At 43.8% G+C, this 21,565-nt stretch overlaps 1 protein-coding gene across 2 annotated transcripts in view; it reads left to right on the plus strand.

Moving 5' to 3' along the window:
• The window catches only part of negr1 (neuronal growth regulator 1), a 116,261-nt gene that overhangs the window by 22,448 nt on the left and 72,248 nt on the right, over positions 1-21,565 (plus strand). For both annotated transcript variants that reach the window (XM_048252217.1, XM_048252218.1), the window contains exon 2: positions 5,733-5,971. In XM_048252217.1, the coding sequence (XP_048108174.1) occupies positions 5,733-5,971 (239 nt within the window). The remainder of the gene's footprint in view (positions 1-5,732; positions 5,972-21,565) is intronic.

Raw genomic sequence — 21,565 nt, forward strand, 5'->3', positions numbered from 1 at the left:
ACCAATTGTTTGTCCAAACACTTTAACCATTATGTTATCCTTGGGCTATTCTTTGACACTGGTATTTAGTTTGTGGAAGTCAAACAAAACCCTAGTCTGTGTTTCCACGTGTTCGAACTGATGAAGTTAACAGTCCATTCTGTCTCTGGTTGCAAAACCAGTTTTCCAGCTGTTACACACAGTTATCCTTTTTTCCATCGGCACTCTCTCTGCTCACTGAAGCCCGACTCTAGTATGACCAAATGATTGACCCTGCATGTTCTCCCACCTGTATGTGTTTGTAGTCTTCCTGTGCTCCTGGCTGGCTGGGGCTTTAGAGGAACGTCTGCTGCTCAGTCCCTAGCGACACCCATCTGAATTAAAGAAAGGCTGGGTGATGCTGAGGTCATGGGATTGAACAGCGCACATGGTTATTGCAGTTTTTCAAGGTAGATGGTCTTAAAAATCAGCACAATGGAGGAATTATTCACCAAAGGTATCAATAAAAGTTAAATAGGCGGATAAGAGATTCATCGTGGATATGGATAATATTTGTATGGTATATTGCACAGTTTATGTGCATATTTAAAATAAATAAATACCTGGATATACAGCCTACAGAGACTTAACAAATCATCTGTTCATATTCAAGTTCAGTATGTAAAATTGTCATTGAACAATTACTGAACATCACTATAATCAAATCCAACCCCTAACCTTAACCTTAACCGTAATGTGTAGATACCAGAGTGTCATAATATCTGATAATCTGACCATCTGTAAATAGTCTGTGGGCAGGCAATCCAGGTAAAGTGCAACCAAAAATAGAGATAGTTATCTTCCAAATAGAGTTCCAATCTATTAGGTCCATTCCACTTACATTTTTGGAGCTCAATAATATTCAACCAAAAAGCAATAGTCTGATTATCTAGAGCGACAATCTCTGCAGGTCTGACACTGGATTATGGGTGGCAGTGTCATATACAGTAGCGAGGTCCCCAGGCTGCAATCACACGGATTACCTCTGGGATTAAGGGCCTGGGATGCTATTCCAGATTTTACATGGAAGACATAGCACTCTTATTCCCCCCACTGCCTCTTCTATTGGTGTGTGAGTCATTGCCCTGGAGTGGAATATGAGGCAATCTGATGATGAACAGTGCATGATGAAGTATCTGATGTGCACCTCAAGAGAGGAAGTCCCAAGACAGTCAGAGGAATCCATCTACTATCACTGAAAATGTTTAGTTACTTTGACAAAATTAAAGGGTTGCCATAAAATGAGATGAATTGATGTATTATGTTGTAGTTTATATAAATATGTGCAAATTTGTTGACATTTCTGTAATGGATGTAACTAACCAGAAGCAATGCAGTTGCCTTAACATTAACATTTATAACTCACATTTCTACTTTTGTCCAATGCAACTTACAATGAGAGTTGACATAAATGGCCCTATCGTCGTAGTCTAAAGTGCATGGTCACTAGTCAAAAGCGTATTCAAATATACTAGTAGGATGTCCAGTCCACATTGGGAGTGTTTTCATTATCAAACGTCTGGCGGATGGCGCAACAAGGCGTTCCTAGGTTTCTTTATCAGTCATGGGTGTGTTTTTGGCGTAGCATTATTTATAAAAAATATAAATGTAAATCAAATGTAAAGGTTTATCGGCCAAGTATACTTGTGTATACAAGGAATTTGGTCTCTGCATTTATCCCATCCATACATAATGCTTGTGTTGCCATTGCTTCATGCTCCCTGACCTTTTGAAGAACTCTTTGTTCATGCGTTGGGGAATGGGGAGTGTATTTGATGTAGGTTATTATCCCACAGCTTGACAGCTCTACAGGTATTATGTATAGTAATCCATGATACAGGGCAAGCCAATAGGTGGTGCTGTGATGGATTTGGAGAGATACCGCATGCCGGTTAAACCTCTGGGCTTACTGAAGCACTATATATGCCCTGGTGACATACTGTATTGCCAGAGAGCAAAGACTTTGGTACCATCTGTTCTGGGAACAGTTGGGTCACAGATGGGTCTCAGATTCTCAAAGTTTCCTGAGAGAGATTGTACAGAAAACTATGTAAACTTGCAATCTCATGCAAGTAATATGTCATGTTAGGTCTGCAAGTCTGTATTATACATAGTTCATTAGTAGGCAGAATATAAAAGAACAAAAGTGATTACTAACCCCTTCCAGTGTATGGAGAAATTGACATTCTGCTGGCTAACTCTGTTTTTAGTCTGGTAAATATTATTATGTTTATTATATCTATTACAAGATAATTACTTTAAATCTAAACATCACACACAGGGAAAAAATGTTTGTTGTCTGTCCTGAGGAAGTCTTCTTTTAAATTGTGCATCCTTGGCCTCCTTTAACCAAATGTAAAACCGTTACCAGATTGTACATCCTCATGGAATTCTGTTCCATATGTCGAGGCAGGGAAACCAGCGGAGGTTTTGTGTGTGAAGCAGTCAACTGGAAATGGTTTCAAATGAGGTTTCAAAAGAAGATGTGAATCTGGGTCAAGCTATGTCCTGGCCATAATTACGGTTCACTATCAAATGTTTGACTGAGTCTGGATAAGGGGATTAAAATCTGCCTCACATAATATATTCCATAGTGTGCCATGAAGGTGATAAAAGGTTGATCACTAAAATTGATGAAAATTGCCCACAGTGTTTTCTTTGTTGCATAACTGCAAATAAAAGACTGTCATGTACAGAAGTGTGCTGTAGACTTGCGGAGACTATGCAGCAGTACTAACGAGCTGGCACTTTAGAGAGAGAATATCTCCTCTAAAATGGGCATAAATAATATTAAAAGAGTTTCATATGCAAATGGAACAGCAGAAGGTGTGATCCGGGGTCAGTGAAATAATTAACGGTGCCTCCTGTGTTACCAAAGGAAATCTTGGCGTCTGTGTTCCTCTAAAGACAGGGCTGGCTTCATCGTGGGTGCAAACGCTCCTCTGATGCCGAAGCCTCTGATGATGGCGCTGGGGGGAAATTAATGCAGATGAAGGCCATTTTCATGGAAGTACTCAGCAAAATGACAGTTGACTATACGGAACCGCACCAGGCACAGGTCTACCCCAAAGCTGGGCCCAATTAGAACACACTTACAGGAGAAATCTTGCCGATTTTTACATGGATCTTGATCGCTAGACGTCGTCGTTGAGTACTGTCGATAAGGAAAAAAACGACCAAAATCGGTGCTACCGAACTGGAATAGCTGCAGTTATTGGCCAGTGCTTCCAGTGAGCTATAATGATAGGTCTGGGGTCATCATCTACATGCGGTCTTAACAGCCTCAAAATGTCATTAAAAGTTCTGTGCAACATGAACAGGGTCCTTACGTGACAAAACAATGCGTTTTCAACTCATTTAATTGTGAAGAAACTGTTTGAATTCAAAGTTTGTCCTGTCACATACCATCATTTTTTTTTTCCCTATCGAGAGTGCTCGGCGAGGTCTAGCGATCAAGATCAATGTAAAAATCGGCCGGAATTCTCCGTTTACTTAAACTGGCAGACTTCAAAAACTGCCTGAGTTGTCTTATTCCATCAGTAGTTTCAGATATACACACAGGATAAGTATTACATTCCTAGTGCTATAGGTAGGGGATTTCCCACAGTCCCACAGTGGCTAATCAATAACCAGGCCTATTTTCCATTAAAAACAAAAAACAACAAAGCAACCTTTGTGGGCAAACAACAGCATCAACAGAGCAGCTTTCGAGAGCGTTTCACTGGGGTTATCAAGCAGACACCTTCCTTCATTGGTGCTTCATTGAATTAGGCCCACAACACCTCCAGCAGGCTCAGCAGTGGTGTTTGGTGTCCCAGACCCATCCCCTTTCACATTCATGATAGGTTCTTTACCAACAAATTCCTGATATAACTAACCGCACCACAGCATGCAGTTGTCTGAGACCACTAAACAGGACAGCTAATGTAGCTATATTGAGTGGACTGAAACAGAGATACTGGAATCACCATGCTAGTTGACACACTGAAAATGTTGCCCTATAACCGATGGTTCTAATGGCTCGTCATTTGATTAAGAGACAAACACGGAAGCCGTGGGTGTCATATTTCTTTCCCCTGGTGATTGGTGAAAGGCTGTAAGCTCTGTAATGGCCTCATTCTCAGCGGTTGCGTTAGGCCTGTTTTTGACGCACACAGAAACGGAGCGGTGAGACTCTGGCCATTGTTTGTCTTGTGGATGGTTTGAGCTCATTAGTCTCAGGGACTCAACATCGGAGCCAGACTGCCGTCCACCTTTAGCTGTAGCTGCTGTTTAGGTTTGTGTGGTTAAAATGACAACAACGTGAACAATAAGCTATCAGACAATGACCACTCTGTCCTTGTGGCAGCCGTAGCTAATGAACTGAACCAAATTAACTGAACCTGAGCTTGAGGTGCTCAGACTGCCACTTGAAGATGCTTGCAGCTTCCTTAATTCTGCAAATGCGATTTCTAAAAAAAAAAAACATCTTTCAAACAAGCAGTGAGTAACCAAGGCATTAACTGAATAAGTGAACAATGTGATAGGCCTCTTCTCATCAAGCATGGCTGTGTTAAACTTACGTTAAAGTCTAAAATGTTACTGAGCTAGACTTCTGAAATGATTGTATCAGCCTAATTTATGATGCAGACTAAGGAAGGAGGTATTTTTTAAATAGGCACAAAAAGACAAAGCAAAGCAGAAACCATTGCCTGGCACTAATCTTACTGACAGGAGCTGCTGTTTGATTTCCTCCTCAAGATGAGTGTGATCAGGCTCAGCTGTGGAACCAACTTTCGGATGACATTAAAAAGGCCCCAACTGTAGCCAGTTTTAAATCTAGACTTAAGACCAAACTGTTCTCAGGCGCTTTCTGCTAACTGTGCCGAAGTTACAAATTCTGAATCTGCCTCGATAATTATTCTACTTTGTCTTTTTATTACTTTTTTTACTACTTTTGCCTTTGTTTTTGCTTACTAATTATTCTTTATTTTTAAATGATTTTACCTTGTGTTTTATGTTTTCTTTTTATTATGATCTTTACCTTTTAACTATTCTTTGACTATATTGCCCTTCTATGCTTTTATTTGTTATTATCGTTTGGTTTTGTTTATGTAAAGCACATTGAATGACCTCTGTGTATGAAATGTGCTATATAAATAAACTTGACTTGACTTGACTTGACTTTATACTGCTCCCTGAAGAGAAAGAAAATATGCAAAATGTATTTCATAACAAAATATGCAAACTGTACTTCATACGTTTGGCAGTTCTGTCAGATGACACTCCAGGTATTTACTTTGTGTGGTGGACAAGAACTGCCGTTTTGTCATAACTGATTGGATATGTATGATTCTCATAACATAACATGATATGTTGTGTACAGATTAAAGTGTAGTTTATATACTGGCATACTACATGAAATATATTATTTCACTGAATCTCTTAAAAAGGCCCTTAAAGGCAACGTTATAGCAGTCAGTCTGGAGGGGCTTTCAAAGGCTGCGTGAAAAAGAAGATAAAAAATCACAGTGAGGGCTATTGGCATTGAGTGGTGTGGTGTGTTTTTGTGTGGTTTTGTAACTCAATCGATATTTCACAATACAGGACGCCATCATACATTTTCAGCCGTTCAATGCACACATACCGGTACATGGCCAGGTGTAAACCTTAAAAGCTCTCAATAGTCATTGGGCCCATGGATTCTAATCTCTTTTTTTTTGCTGTCTTTTTAGATGCTACCTGTTGGATGGAAAATCGAAAGGAGCATGGTTGAACCGCTCTAGTATCATATACGCAGGGACTGACAAATGGTCAGGAGATCCTCGCGTGTCCATTGTAACAAGTGTTGGGGACAAACATGAATATAGCCTTCAGATACAAAAAGTGGATGTAACGGACGACGGCCTGTATACCTGCTCGATCCAGAGTAAGCGCAACATACAGCCCAAGCACATTCAGTTAACTGTAAGAGGTAAGGTTGAATTTCAATCTCATTATTAGGTTTTTCTGCAAGGCTTTTCAGATGATCCCTATAAAAATGGTGTTTTCATATCAAGCACAGTTGTGGATAACAGAATTATAATGTGATTGTAGGAAATATATAACTTCTGAGCGTTATTGAAAGATTCTGCCTTGTATTAAAATGACTAAGGAACTCATAAGGGTTTTATTATGCATTGTATATTGTAGATTTAGGGTTATGTATTACAGTATATATAATGCCAATATTATCAGCAAATAAAATAGCTGTATTTGATTGTTGATAAAATACAGTATAATGTGCAGTAAACATCACGACACTTTACTGGATCCGTTTTTTCTTCTTCCTCCAAGTTATTCAATTCAGGGAATTTTTCCAGTTGATCGCGCAATTACAAAGACTGCTATGCAGTAAAATTCAGGTTGACAGCCATGTTTATATACATTGATTGGATCCATCGACATGGATCATACTCATGTGTTGACTGCTGCACATGGTGTCCTCTGGTTATAAGCCTTTTCCCTGTCCTGTCCCACCAACTGCTTTTGCAGTGTTTGTTTTTATAAAGGCATGCAAAAGGCCTTTTATTTTCATTTTATTTCTGTGGGCATGGTAAATGGTCGTGACCTTACAACAGTGTTTTTAAAGAGAATTGTGACTGTTCTGCCTGGTATGTTTTTAATTTCTCACCCATCAAATTTGACCCAGATACCTTTGAAAAGGAATCTCTGAAACCTTTTATAATAGGGCCTCCTACAGAGATAGGATTATGCAACATGCTGCACTTGACCTACTGTACATAGAACCCTCTATGATAAGCACTTTCCGTGAGTCGCATTCAAACTCAAATGTCTATATTTAATGCTTATGAATGCGTTTGCTTTAGGCATAATTTAGAGGTTGGGAGATGTGCCTCAAATGAAGGCAGCTACAATGATCTCTAAAGCCTGTGATCTCTAAAGCATGTGATACCATGTGAGAGCTGTATGTCCGATGTGCTTTACAATTATTAACATATACATAAAGTACATCAAGTGAATGAAGCAATTATGAGGATTCAAAATCCAACATGGACAATGAGTTTGGACATCTGAGGTGATTTAATGTAGAAATGTTTACACCTATACTTTCAATTCTGTGAGAATGTGGAGCCGTGAGGTATATGAAAACCATCTGGAGTAGTCTAAACACACACACACACACAAACACAAACAATAACACCACCTCAGCTCCAACTAATTGTTTACTCTTGGAGACTATTTTTTATTCATTTCATTTAATTTACCTTTGGTGCACTATAGATACAAATCTTATTATCTTGCCCAATCTTGTGTGTGTGTGTGTGTCTGGCTTGTTTGCTTGTCTTGCCACACATCAGATGTAAACAATGCAGCATTGAAAATATACCACTGTGACAGACACATTATGAGTCTGAATCTCAAATTATATCATTGTTTACCATCAATGGCCTGGCTACAGCCGGAGACCAACTTATGAACATATTATTCAGTGCACACAGGCCTATGAAATGATTTGAGATCAAATAGCTTGGCTGGGACCTGTAGAGAACCAGATGGGGAGCAAGCGTAGGTGTCAGAGTGAATGATTGAGAGAGAGGGAGAGAGGGATGCAGGGTTTAAGTGCTCAAGCCTCGTTAAGCCACACTGCCTTCTGAACTCTGTCCTGGAGAAAACATTTCAATCCTGATCTCTGCTGCCCACAGTTCTCTTCTGACCACAAGCTCTCCTCTCACTTGAGAAGGTTCTGGAAGTCCAGTGTGTATACTTTAAGTAGCATCGGTTGGAAATCTAACCCGTACAATCATGCCAAGAATCATCCCATCAAATAAGTGTTTTTTTGTTTTGTTTCTTTATCTATACCTTGGACATGGCATACAATGAAGCCAGACCAAAAAACTAATTTATTACAGATATTGCAATTTCCTAAATAAGGTGTAGGCTAATATCAGACCATTTCCCTGTCTGCTATTGTTGTTTTTGGACCAGAATCAGACGCAAAGCAAAGGCCAGTACAGTAGACCAGTATACAGTTCTGGAAAAGTTAAGCGACCACTGCACATTTTTCTGATGTCATCCTAGGGTTGCTGAGTGACATTCAAAAGAGCTAATGGTCATATTCAAAATTAAGAGACCGCTCATCAACTCATTTAAATTTCACTCAGCAACCATAGGATGACATCAGAAAAATGAGCAGTGGTCACTTAATTTTTTCCAGAGCTGTATTATTATTCCTTAATGGTGTTAATGTAGAAACTACATGATACTTTGTGGTATTACTTTATGAATGAAATAGCAATGCCTGTAGCATCCACTATGCTTTTTGGAATTAATTCAAGCGGAAGTCAACTGGAGTCATCGGGCATGGCACTGGATGACACTGGGGTGAGTGAGTCATGATTGCTGATAAATCACAGGCACGTCCATGACAAGTGGTCGCATTGAGGAAATGGTAAATGGTCTGTTTTGCTGGCAGTGGTCCATCACTTGCTAATGTGGAATGTGCTTTTACCATATAAATCGCTACTTCAAAAAGGAGTCTAGTTCGTGGGTGCATTTGCTTTGCCAGACTCAACAGTTGAGCGTGATTACCAGACGTTGTTGAAATAATTTTGTAAAAGGGAAACAAGGATGTGCCTTTTAGTCTTTTCTTTTAAACCCAATTCATCTTGTGATTTATGGGGAGATATGGGCCCAGCTCATGTTAGTATGTGCTAAAGAAGAGCTATTCAGCTAGAATCACTAAAGACCATTCATCCATTTGACTATGTGTGGGTGCAAGCACATACCAAATTCTCCGTAAACCCTACCATTGCAAAGTTTAACAGAATATCTCTGCATTCATGTTGTTGATATATAAATGAGAGCAAACCTGATATAGTGAAACACACAAGGCCTCAAAACGTTATGTAATACTAAAGTTTATTATGAAATGTGCAACAAGAAAAGTGATTCAAATGTGGTCATTATTCCTAAAATGATATAAAATGAATTTGAGGGAATTAGAAGTTTAATCCTAGCTTGAGCAGACCCTCACAGAGTGCCTGTAATGCAGTTAGGAGTGCAGTTGCCCTTGTGTTTCACTTGAATGGGCGTTTTGGAACATGTGAAAACATTACACAGGGCATAATACTCCTTCCTCCAGTGCATTACATTACACAGGGCATAATACTCCTTCCTTCAGTGCATTACATTACACAGGGCCTAATACTCCTTCCTCCAGTGCATTACACAGGGCATAATACTTCTTCCTCCAGTGCATGACACAGGGCATAATACTCCTTCCTCCAGTGCATGACACAGGGCATAATACTCCTTCCTCCAGTGCATTACACAGGGCAGATTATGCAGCAGTGCTAGATTTCCCAAATGGTGAGGGGCAGACAACAAATATGATGTCAGATTCTGTGTTTTTAGACTTTGGGGTGGTCATGAGCTGGTATCAGAACTGTATACAGGAATAATTGGCTACATTTTGTAGCACTCTTTGTTACCTGGCTGCTGCAAAATTATTGGATTGAGCCTGTCTTCCTGTATAAAAGATCCTCTTTCAAATGCTTGAAAGCGAGACAGTCTAGTTGTGTGGAGTTTCCTTTTGGAGTCATATTTCCACCGCATATTTGATTTATAGTTGACTGTAAATAAAAAGACAGATTGCATTGATGAGTGTAAGGTGAAGTGCATCATAACACACTTTTATAATAATCTCGTTCTGCAACACCCAGCAGATGCCAGGCTAGTGACAGGCTCCATCAAGCTTTGTGATCCTTGGCCTCTTCATATTTACAAATAATTTACCATAAGCCATTGGAATCATTTAGACAATCAGATGTTTAAGTGGTCTTGATGGGTTCAGTGAGTTGCACTTGATGGTAGTCATAAACATTTAAGCTAATTGGTGTGATATCTATTAATGATTACTTTCAACCAAAAGAAAACATGCAGTCCCCCTGTTCTGGTCTTGAACAGTCTTGCTACCAGATGTTAGTCTATTCTGTGACATATTCTGAATGCCATTGTATTGTTGGTAACAATAACTGGTAGATGTCTTTTTGAGCTTCATTTTCTCTGTGTATTGAACTGTATCTAAGTCTGTTTACGTCTGTTTCTCATCACAGACGAGATGGTAGAACTAGAGGCTTATCGAGAGAGGCATTTGAGATCACATAAGTAAACATTTCCAGTATTGTTAGGCATCTGCTAGGTACTGCTATTCCCCCTGTTCAGTACAGCTCTAGTCAAAAGGCAGGTTTGTAATACCAGTCAGATTTGTAAGTCCTGATAGTCCATTCAGGGCCATGGTTGTGAGCCATATGTCAACTGCAGAACAATGTGCTTGTCTGAATGAAATCATTCACTCACACACAATGCATGAATATGCACAGTACCCTTATGCAACATAGATCAATTGAATATGAAATCATTTTAATAATGACAATTGCGTTCATTGATTAGTGCACAGAGACTTCTGTAAGCACATGAGCCAAGGGTGTAAGAAAATGCATCAAACATTCAAGCTCATGTTCTCGTGATGAGTTTGGCCCCACGGGGAACCACAGATAGTTCCTTCACAGCTACATCCCCTCTCTAAACACCAGGAAGTGACAGGTCTCAGCATAAGAAAACGGTCCACCAGCTGTGACTATTAGATGAACAAATACACAGATATCATCTTCACCAGAGTAAACACTAACAGCATCTTGTTCCCAGTAACGTCTGCTGATGTTCCGGAGCCCAGCTAGCTCCACTGGCGGTTGCAGTGGAAGACAGGTGGGTGCATAATAAGCCCTCAAAAACTTGCCACTTGTAATTTGATTTTCAAAATTGATTTTGAGACATTTTTTTTTTTTTATCAATGACTCAAGCTTATGTTGACAATGCATTCCCATTCCTGGGTTCACCTATTCCGCAAGTGAGTCTATCAGAGCGACACAGAGGAGCATGCTTGGCAAGGTGCCCTGTCAGAGGCCTGTTATGCTTCGCAGGGATTAGGCCCCCAATCCCTAGGCAGTATTTGGAGATCCTAGTCCGATACCTTCCCAAACACGCTCTTACCCTCGAGCCTCACGGCTGTAGCGGCAGGATAGAGGAGTCGGCAAAGCCGGAGGTGGGATGCTGAGCCTCCGCCGCTGGAATGACAATGATGCAATAATGATATATGGATAAAAATGTAGCGGTGCTATAAATATCTAAACAATCCGGAGGACGAGGTGCGTGGGTTTGGGGTATAAAAAGCCCCAAGCCTTATGAAGAACTTTTTTCGGGGGGAAATGATTGCAGTACTGATCTCTGACAACAGCACAGCTGGTTGCCTCAGTTAGCTCCGTGTTTCCTAAACATTATCTAGACATCAGCGCCATTCAACCATATACTTTGTCAAGAAAATATTAGGAACAGTGCAGCCTGTGGAGCAGACTAATTGGAATGACGCCACACATTTTTTCATGCTGAAATGAACAGGGTGACGCAAAAAGCCATGGGTGCTTTTCTTGGCCAAACACTGGAAGCCTGGACCAGCACCATTGCTAAGACTAATTGTAGTTTTTTTTAAAGCATGAATAGCTACAATACAGTACAGATATGTCGAGAGCAAATTATTCTAGAGGGGAATTCTTATGAAACAGTCACCTTATTGTCATGAGGTAGCTTCCAGGACATTTGATTGTCTGTGTTAAAAAAAAGACAATTGATTAATGGTACCGAACAGCATGGGCTCTGCAGTAAAAAGAAGACTTTTGCTTTAGTTGCTCATTCATAATTGGATTCCAGGCCTCTGTTGATAGAATGAGAGAATAAACTCCAGTCAACTGCACGCAGTTGCCACACTCTGAATTCATTTGCGCAGAGACTAACACGCACCTTTATAAAATCTCTGGAAACTGTGATTTCATCAATATCAATACTGCATAGCCATAATTGCTTTTTGATACCCCAATTCCAACGTGTTTCTGTAGATTACACCGTATTCATTCTGTAGATTACACCATATTCATCTTATATCAATATGCATTAGTAATACTCCCCCCTTCTGAGGCAAAGGATTTTGTCTGGACAATGTTTATGCTGAGGCGATACAGAACACTCCCTTAGCTGTCAGGCTTTAACAAAGCACACCCATCACAGACTGGGGGCGAAATGACAGCCACAGTGCCTGGCGCAAAAGCCCAATTCCATTCAGTTTTACCGCACTTGCTCTTTGTACTACACTTGGCTAATCATACCTGTCAATCAAACATTATGCTGTGTGTGTGTGTATGTGTGTGTGTGTGTGTGAGTGTGTTTGTTTGTGTGTGTGTGTGTGTGTGAGTGTGTTTGTGTTTGTGTTTGTGTGTGTGTGTGTGTGTGTGTGTGAGCGTGTATGTGTATATGCCATGCGAGTGTGTTTGTTGTGTGTGTGTGTGTGTGTGTGTGTGTGTGTGTGTGTGAGCGTGTATGTGTATATGCGATGCGAGTGTGTTTGTGTGTGTGTGTGTGTGTGTGTGTGTGTGCGTGTGTGTCAGGGCCAGCTACAGGGTGCAATGACTTCTGCACATTCGTAATGACAACTGTTGCAGCTTCCCAGTACGATCGTGCCTGACACTAAATTCATCTAATTTGATGCAATCAAATACTCTGAACCTTTCCTGTTTATCCTGGTTTTGGTTTTATACCTCAAACCCATTCACACAGTGTCACAATCTGAGTCAAGAGTACTGGTCAATTCCCAAAGACATTGCTCTTTTGCCCCATTAACACAATGCTTGGGTGTCTGAAGCTGAATAGACAGGGGTTATGGAGGCGGATTGGGATGCAGAGACTGAAACTATGAGATTCTAAAAAGTACAAAGTAAAAAACACAATCATGTAGCCTGACGAGCCAGACCCACATTAAAATGTAGGGTCTGGGCACTCACCGTTCGCAGTGCTCAGTCCGAGGGACGGGATAATCGGTTGTCTTTCAAATTCCCTCTGCACGCAATAGGACAGCGCTATGAGTCCCATGCGCTTTCCCACCAGCGGAGCAAGTTGGCTAGTTCAAACTTTTGGCAACTTAAAAAAAGCTTAACTTGTCACACTGTTCGCCAACAGCAACAACCATCTTCTTTGTTTTCAAGTAGCAGGGAATTCAAGCCAAACCTGTCAACTCTGCCATCAATCATTATGTTAAGCCCACCTAACAACTCTATACACGATTTGATTGGCCTGACAGAAGTTTAATTTTTCGAGCTCACAAGCCAACGGAGAGTTGCTAGACTAGCCCTGGCAGCAATTTGCTGCCACTAGGGTGCGTCTAGATTTCCAGGCTAACAATCATGTGCATATACTTTAGAATGTACCGTAATTTCCTGACTGTTCACCAATGTTTATACATTGATTTAGCAAAGAGAAGGAAGTTATGGTCGAACTGCCTGTGACTGTTTAGCTTGGTTTGGCAATGTCATAATATAAACTACACATAAGTCACACCTTACAGTAATTCTACCACTTGAATGAATGCATGTCCTACAACTAAACCGATGTTATACATAATATCCACAGTTTGCTTTACAATGAGCTAAATTAGTCCACAACACTGGGGTATTGGAAGCAAATTAGGTTGGTAATGTACATAGTTTCAGCATGAGTCAGACATATTTCTTCATAACCGTTGTGTTAGTAAAAAGATTGAATCTACTGTGAATTAAAAACTACATGTAAAGTGGGACTGTCAGACACCAAACAGGACGAGGACCACAAAAGCGTCACGTTAGAAAGTTTATTTAAGGGTTGGGGTTACAGGGGTTTCAGGGTTCGGGAGTTCCAAGAGTCTGCGTGTGTGTGTTCCCCAATAGCCGAGCAGCAATGGCAGGAGCTGGATGATCCGGGAAGTCCTGGGGAAACACACACACAACAGCAATTGAAAGCGAAGCAGCAGTACAGTCAAGGGCTAGGCTGTATTCGTAGAAAAAGAGACAGAAGGCAGGTCAAGATTACCGGGGCTGGAGATCAAAGAAGCAGTCGGCGGGTCTGGGTTCACAGGCAAAAGAGTCAGAGTCGTTTTTCCAAGACAGGCAGGTAACTGGTGCGGGTTTGCAGGCGATCTGACAAGTGTGGACTGAAAAGCAAGGCTTTAAATACAGGGCATGATGAGTGGTGAATGCAGTGCAGCTGGTAGGTAAAACAAGGGTGAGGCAGAGCAGAGCAGGAACAGGTGGAGGTCATCAGACTTCAATCAGCGTGTTACCAGGCAGAGAGAGCTCATGACAGAACCCCCTAAGGGGCGGCCCCAGAAGTCCCCAAGAGTGACACCACGTCGGGGGGGGCGGAGGGGGATCGGTGGAGGGCTAGAATTCCTCGGCGGACCAGTGAAAATCCTCATCCTCGGAGGGAGCTGGAGGGTTGTGGACAGAAGACGGGACAGGTACCCGAGACAGGGTCAGGCACAGGACAGGAAGCCGGGCGGGCAGGGCGGTTAGGGACCCCTCTGGGGCTGCCCCTCCGGACTGCAGGTTGATCAGGATGCAGGCGGTGGAAGTCGGCGATGAGTGTCCGGTCCACAATCCGACTGGCTGGCACCCAGGTTCTCTCCTCAGGCCCATAGCCCTCCCAGTCGGCCGAGATACTGGAGGCCCCTACCTGCCGCCGTCTGGACCCGAAGCAGGCGTCGAGCGGTGTACACCAGCCCACCGTCCAGGCGAGAGGAGGAGGAGGAGGAAGCAGCCACGGGGACCAGCGGGCTTTCATGCGTCGGCTTGACTTTGAAACATGGAAAGTAGGGTGCACCCTCATGGAGGTTGGCAACTGAAGCCGGACTGCGGTTGGGCTGATGACCCTCTGGATAGGGAAGCGGGCGAGGAATCGAGGTGCCAGTTTACGCGATTCCACCCGCAGTGGGAGATCCTTGGCTGACAGCCACACCTTCTGGCCAACACGGTAGGCGGGTGCGGGCGATCTTGACAGTTAGCCCCAGTGGCATAGCTGACAGCTGACTTGAGTGGCGTGGCACGAGCTTGTGACCAGGTACGACGGCAGCGGCGGGCATGGCGAGGGCAGGCGGGCAGGACACATCTCCCTCCTGGCTGGGGAACAGGGGGCTGGTAGCCATACACACACTGGGAAGGTGACATACCAGTGGCAGAGCAGGTGAGGGAGTTGTGAGCATACTCTATCCACGTCAGTTGTTGTGCCCAAGCCTGGGGTTTTGCGAGAAACCATGCACCATGGCGCCTTCTCCAGCTCCTGGTTTGCCCTTCCGGATTGACTATTGGACTGGGGTGGAACCCAGAGGTGAGACTCACTGTGGCCCCTAGAAGACAGCAGAACTCCTTCCAGAATGTAGAGGTGAATTGCGGACCTCGGTCAGAGACAACATCCCTGGGCAGCCCGTGTAGATGGAAGACATGATCAAGAACAGCCTGGGCTGTCTCTGGCAGATGGCAGTTTAGGGAGGGGAATGAAGTGTGCCATCTTGCTGAACCGGTCAACCACAGTGAGAATGACCCGTCATCCCACCTGATGGTGGGAGGCCAGTTACAAAGTCCAAGGAGACGTGGGACCAGGGTCGTGTGGGCACAGGCAAGGGCTGGAGTAAACCCAGGGGGGGCAGTGGAGGACTTGTTCTGATTGCAGGTGGGGCAGGCACGGACGAATTCTCGGACATCCTTTTCAAGGAAGACCACCAGAAGCTGGGCAAGGAGATGGCAGGTGGCCCGGAGCCCGGTGGCAGGCAAGGCGGGAGTTGTGTCCCCACTGTATGACCCGGGACCTCAAATTCTCTGGGACGAAGAGACGACCGTCTGGGCATGCACTGGGACGGGGATGGTCACGGAGGGCCTCTTGAATCTCCTCCTCGATATCCCAGGTCAGGGCAGCTACGACGCAGGGATCAGGCATAATTGATGCAGGTTCCTGGGAAGGGGCGTCATCCTTATGAAACTGGACGGGAGAGAGCGTCCGGCAGTGTTCCGAGAACCTGGGCGGTATGACAGGGTGAAGTTGAATCTGGTGAAAAACAAGGCCCAATCGAGGTGAGGATTGTGGAGACGGAGCCAAGGGTAGCCCAGGATTAGGGGTTGGCCTGGAGAGCTGAGCAGGTGGAAGCGGATGGTCTCTGTGGTTTCCTGACACCATCATTGAGATGGGGGCTGTGATGCTGGTAACTGTGCCAGTACGTGACCGCCCAGGGCCCGGCTGGAACAGGTGGACAAGCGATGGCTTTCCAAGCCCAGCTGACGAGCAAGTCCTGTGTCAATAATGTTTGCTTCTGCGCCCAGAGTCCACCAGGGCTGCCAGGGTGTGGGTGGAATCAGACAGGTGAAGACAGACTTGGATGAGGGGTTTACGGCTGATGGAGGGCTGAATGTTCATTGAGCTCATCCGATTCCTCCTACATCTGGTGAGCTCCGGCCTTTTGCTGGACAGGTGGCGACACGGGATGACCATCACCACCACAGTACAGGCACAAGTTGGAGGTGATGCGTCGCTGGCGCTCTGCAGGGGTTAGGGAGGCCGATCTCCATCGGGTTCAGACTGGTCCGCTGGCTAGACGGTGTGGCAGGTGCGGACAGAAGGGCAGTTGGGACACTCCGTGTGCTGGTGGATGGACTCTGGCGCCCTCTCACGACGGGCGGACCTGGATCCTGCGGTCGGCGCGGACAGCCAGAGGCTTCATCAAGAGTGGGGGTTGATCATGGGGAAACCAGCTCGCCCTTTATGTAGTCCGCCAGGCTGTGGAGGAAGGCATCCACCAATGCTTCCATGTTCCAGGAGCTCCGACTTGCCACAGTTCGGAAGTCAATGGAGTAATCCGCAACAGTCCTTCTGCCTTGGCGAATACTCAGGGTCCGAGATGCCTCGGCTGTGGTGGATTCCAAATCAAATACCTTGAGCATCTCCTCTGCGAATAGGTTGAAGGTTGCACATGCTGGGGTCTGGCGCTCGAACTCCGCCGTTCCCCAGAGTCCAGCTCGGCCGCCAGGTGAGTGATCACATAACCGACCCTCGCCCCTTCAGTGGCAAAAGTCCTGGGTTTGCAGGGTAAACTGGACACGGCAGCTCGTCAGGAACGCCCATTACCTGGGTTGGGTCGCCGCTGAACCGCTCTGGATTGCCGATCCTGGGTTCTGGGGCTCCGCAGCCACGCAGCAGTGGACTGGGCAGGAGACTCGGGTGCTGGGCGGGTGAGCAGGCTGGCTGGGGCTGGGCGGTGGGAGCAGGCAGAGGAGAAAGGTTGGTGAGAAGTTGAATGATCATTGCAAGTTGTTGCTGTTGCTGCTGGAACTGCTGAAGCTGTTGGTAGGCGGCTTGAAGTAGGGAGGCAATGTCAGCAGTGTTGCGGTTTGCCCCTCTCTCTGTCTCTTCCAGGCGTTGCATGGCGGTGGGTGGTTCTGGTTCGTCGGTTTCCATGCTGGTTCGACCGTCGGCGCTGGGTCCATGTTTGGTCAGATCGCACTGTCAGACACCAAACCGACGGAGGGACCACAAAAGCATCCGTTAGAAAGTTTATTTAAGGGTTGGGGGTTACAGGGGTTTCAGGGGTTCCAGGAGTTCCAAGAGTCTGCGTGTGTGTGTTCCCCCAATAGCCGAGCAGCAATGGCAGGAGCTGGATGATCCGGGAAGTCCTGGGGGAAACACACACACAACAGCAATTGAAACGAAGCAGCAGTACAGTCAAGGGCTAGGCTGTATTCGTAGAAGAGAGACAGAAGGCAGGTCAAGATTACCGGGGCTGGAGATCAAAGAAGCAGTCGAGCGGGTCTGGGTTCACAGGCAAAGAGTCAGAGTCGTTTTCCAAGACAGGCAGGTAACTGGTGCGGGTTTGCAGACGATCTGACAAGTGTGGACTGAAAAGCAAGGCTTTAAATACAGGGCATGATGAGTGGTGAATGGTAAACGAGGGTGAGGCAGAGCAGAGCAGGAACAGGTGGAGGTCATCAGACTTCAATCAGCGCGTGTTACCAGGCAGAGAGAGAGCTCATGACAGGGACTTATACCCGTCTTACATATTGCAATCAATACGATTCTAGCAACCTAGCTTGTTTTGCATATCTTACATATTGCAATTAATACGATTCTAGCTTGTTTTAAAAGGGGTGTGGTACTGAGAATCTTCTCTGTATGACATTTTGCCAGTCCAACGTATCATGGTATCATGTTTGTATCTGAGAAACAAAAATAGATTTTTTGATTTATCGTCACTGAGGATGCAGTGAAGACACTGAAGAGTGGAATTCTGGATGAACCCTCACAGAGAATAAAACCTGATTGGATGAAATCCATTTTCATGCTGCCTAAATGGAAGTGTGCAAACTCTCATCAGTCAATGAAATATTCAATAGGATATACTTCCATTATTTATTTATTTGGTTTTGACAAACACACAAACATGCTGTTTAAGTACACATTTTATGTTTTGTGCAAATTGTTACCCAAACTTATTAAACTCATTAGAATGTTTGTAATTAATGATACTTTATCAAGCCAAACAAAATGACATTTTCTTTAAAATGCTAATGAATGGAGGAATGGAATGGATTAGTGGAAGTGGCTATTTCATGTATGTTCAGAATTTGGTACTGGCATTGATATTTTGAAGTATTTATTTAAACTAAAAGCATATTGTCTCCAAAATGTATCTGCTACTGTTTCCATTGTTTGTTGAGGCCTAAGAAGGTGCAACAATGTTGTCTTCATATGGTAGAATAATTTAAACAGGGGCACTTACCTACCCATTGTTTATGCATGTAAAAAAGCATTTGTGTTCAGAGTACTACCAGCTAATCACCAAGATTGTCCCGAAAATAAAAGGGAGTGCTTTAAAATGTGTGCTTGACAAGATGTACCTTTTATTGCTTTTTCTTTTTTATAAACCCAGGAGGTGACCCAGAGATGGCTAACACACAACGCTCTTTACCTGTGAAGAGCGCTGTGCAGACAGCCTGTCATCTGTTTCAATCAGTGCTGACCTGCACACTCCCAAATTGCCATTTGCTACACACTTTGCAGAAAAGGAAAGAGCAAACAAGCAGACTGAAGTAAAAGCTGAATCAAGGGAAATTGCATCTTTAGTCAACCCCCCTCCTCCAGATCTTCTTCTGCCTTTGACAGTTTTAAGTTATTCCTTTGACCTGGCAGATCATCTTCTTGTGTGTATATTTGAAATAAAGGGACATAAGTAGGGCGGCACGCTGTACTTTTTCCTGAACATAACCGGCACCAAGCTTCAGACTAATGTGGTGTTGTGTTCACTGCAGGGCCAGTGGAGCCTTTTCATCAAGGAAGAATGTCATTGATTAGCTGGAAATCATACCAACCATATTGCCAAGGGAACAATGACCTCAGATGAATAATGAAAGAAGAAAGAGGGCTTTTATTACATCTCCAAAATATACATTCTTCCCTTTAAGAATAGTTCAACAAAGGGAAATCTAACTGTCTGAAGTCAATGCCAATTTTCATAGAACATAATATACATTTATCCTAAGCCTAGGCTAGTAAGCATATGGTCTCCAATCAGTAGTTAAAACTAGGACTACAGGTTCCATCTAAAATCCTTCTCTGTGGTTTTTACCTTTGCCAGATAATTGGCATAAATAAGGACAAATTTAGTGTTATTTGTTGGTTAGTATGAGGACCGCTAACATTATGGCCATTTTCACCTAAATGGCTGTTGCTGAGTGTGTTTGTAGCGTAACATTTGCAGGTTGCGGCTCCGTGCTGCCAGTAAAAGGTTGGGAAATGATTTCAGCACAGGCAACCTTCACAACACATCACGCCCCTAATTGGGCATAAAAATATCACAGCACCAACACGGCTGGCCAGTCCCCAGCACGCTTTACTTCCTGTGTGCAGAGGCACAACCCCAGTGGAAGCAAGCTGGAACCTGTGAAATCCTTTTGTTTTAGAAAGCCTGCCTCCCTTCATGTCCACGTTTGGCTTCTTCCTTGTGTTGGTGTGTTGGTGTCTTTGTTAGTTCAGTAGCAGTAATACTGTACATTGCCTCTCCATCTAGCACACATGGCTGTATTTACAGAGGGATGATAAACAAAGGAGGTTTGAGTATGCTTTGTGACACTCTAGGTAAAAAAAAGAAAAATGTTTACTGTACACAAAGTCAGAGGTTATAATTAACTAGGGGAAAATGATTTTTTTACTTAAGTACAGAAAAACAAATGGTAATGTAGTGTGTGTTTTGTCCATAATTTATAGGAACCGGAATGAAACAACATTCACTGTTGGTTGTGTAATGTAGATATACATTAGGATAGCCACTTCAGTGCTCGAGGCCACAGGAGAGCAGTCTATGCTTTTAGGCAGCACACCGATCTGCTTTTAGGTAGCGCACTGATCTGCACCAATCTGCTTCGTTGTGTTTGCCATACTCATCGTCTATCCTTTGTTTGAACACAGAGTGCCTCGGCTTGTTCGCTCTTCTAACCATTAGCAGAAACCAGCCCACACACATACACACTCATGCATTTTTCTCTGAGTAATCACCGTCCTTGCCACGACTTAAATCTTCCCCTTCGTTTCACAGACAGAGCTATCTGTCATACTTCCTGGTGAGGAACCAGTGGAAAGAGATGTTGAAAGAACAATTGACTGTCCAATGCTAATCCTATAGCAGACTATTTATTTCAGTGACAGCCACAAGGCACTCCCAGAATTGGACTGACCTGTGGTGACAAAGAGTGCATTTAATGCACGTCGGGCACCTACATATTGAGGAGCCTTAACTATAGGTGAATGTCTTACGAAGTCTTGTTTTAGCCACACGTTTGATAACGTGACCTTTTTATCGTAACAGTGCACTTCTAAATGGTGTATAATGCAATGACTAATAAAGATTAACACCATTCTGAAACGTTGTAATTACATGAATTTAATAAGGGTAAGAGTTGATATTTAGGACTAATTAGATTTCTGTTGCACACTAATAGTTTGTATGTTACACTCTACTTAGAGTTATAATTGCATTGTGACAAGGTACCTGTATATCCATACATATTCAGACATATTTCCTCCAGATACTATTTGCCCCAAAATTGCTATTTTCTGTGTAAGAGTTCATTATAGTTTATCACACTGGATGATACAGAGAGCCTTAAAACGCATGCTGGATTTAAGTCTAATTGTGTTCCATTAAGGATGGAGTTATATTAAGAGACAACATAACAGATGGCGTAATGAGAGGAGGCCAAGAGTCGCAGGAATCATTACCATCACTCAAACTTCACGAGCCCCTCTCCCCGTCTCTCTTCCCCAGCAGTCACAGAGGGCTCCGGCTCTGTCTGAGCTTGAGCCCCGGGGCTGTCCTTGCATCACCACCATCATAAACTCAAGACGGGCACAGACACACAGAGACGGGCAGGGCGTTTAAAATAAGCGTTCCCACGCCCTGACAGCAGCTGACACTGGCAGTGCAGATGTGGGCTGGATGCGTGCCACGTATTGACCGTGTCTGGCCCAGATCTGGCCCATATCGGTGTCCAATCAGGCGCTCACTGAGATCTGGGGTGTCTGTTGCGTCACTGAGTTTAAAGAGAGATGACCTGCAGTAATGAATATGATGCATAGTAATCCATGACATGGCATGACATGGTTATCAATC

This window comes from Alosa alosa, chromosome 9 (genome assembly GCF_017589495.1).
Source record: "Alosa alosa isolate M-15738 ecotype Scorff River chromosome 9, AALO_Geno_1.1, whole genome shotgun sequence".
Classification (NCBI taxonomy): domain Eukaryota; kingdom Metazoa; phylum Chordata; class Actinopteri; order Clupeiformes; family Clupeidae; genus Alosa; species Alosa alosa.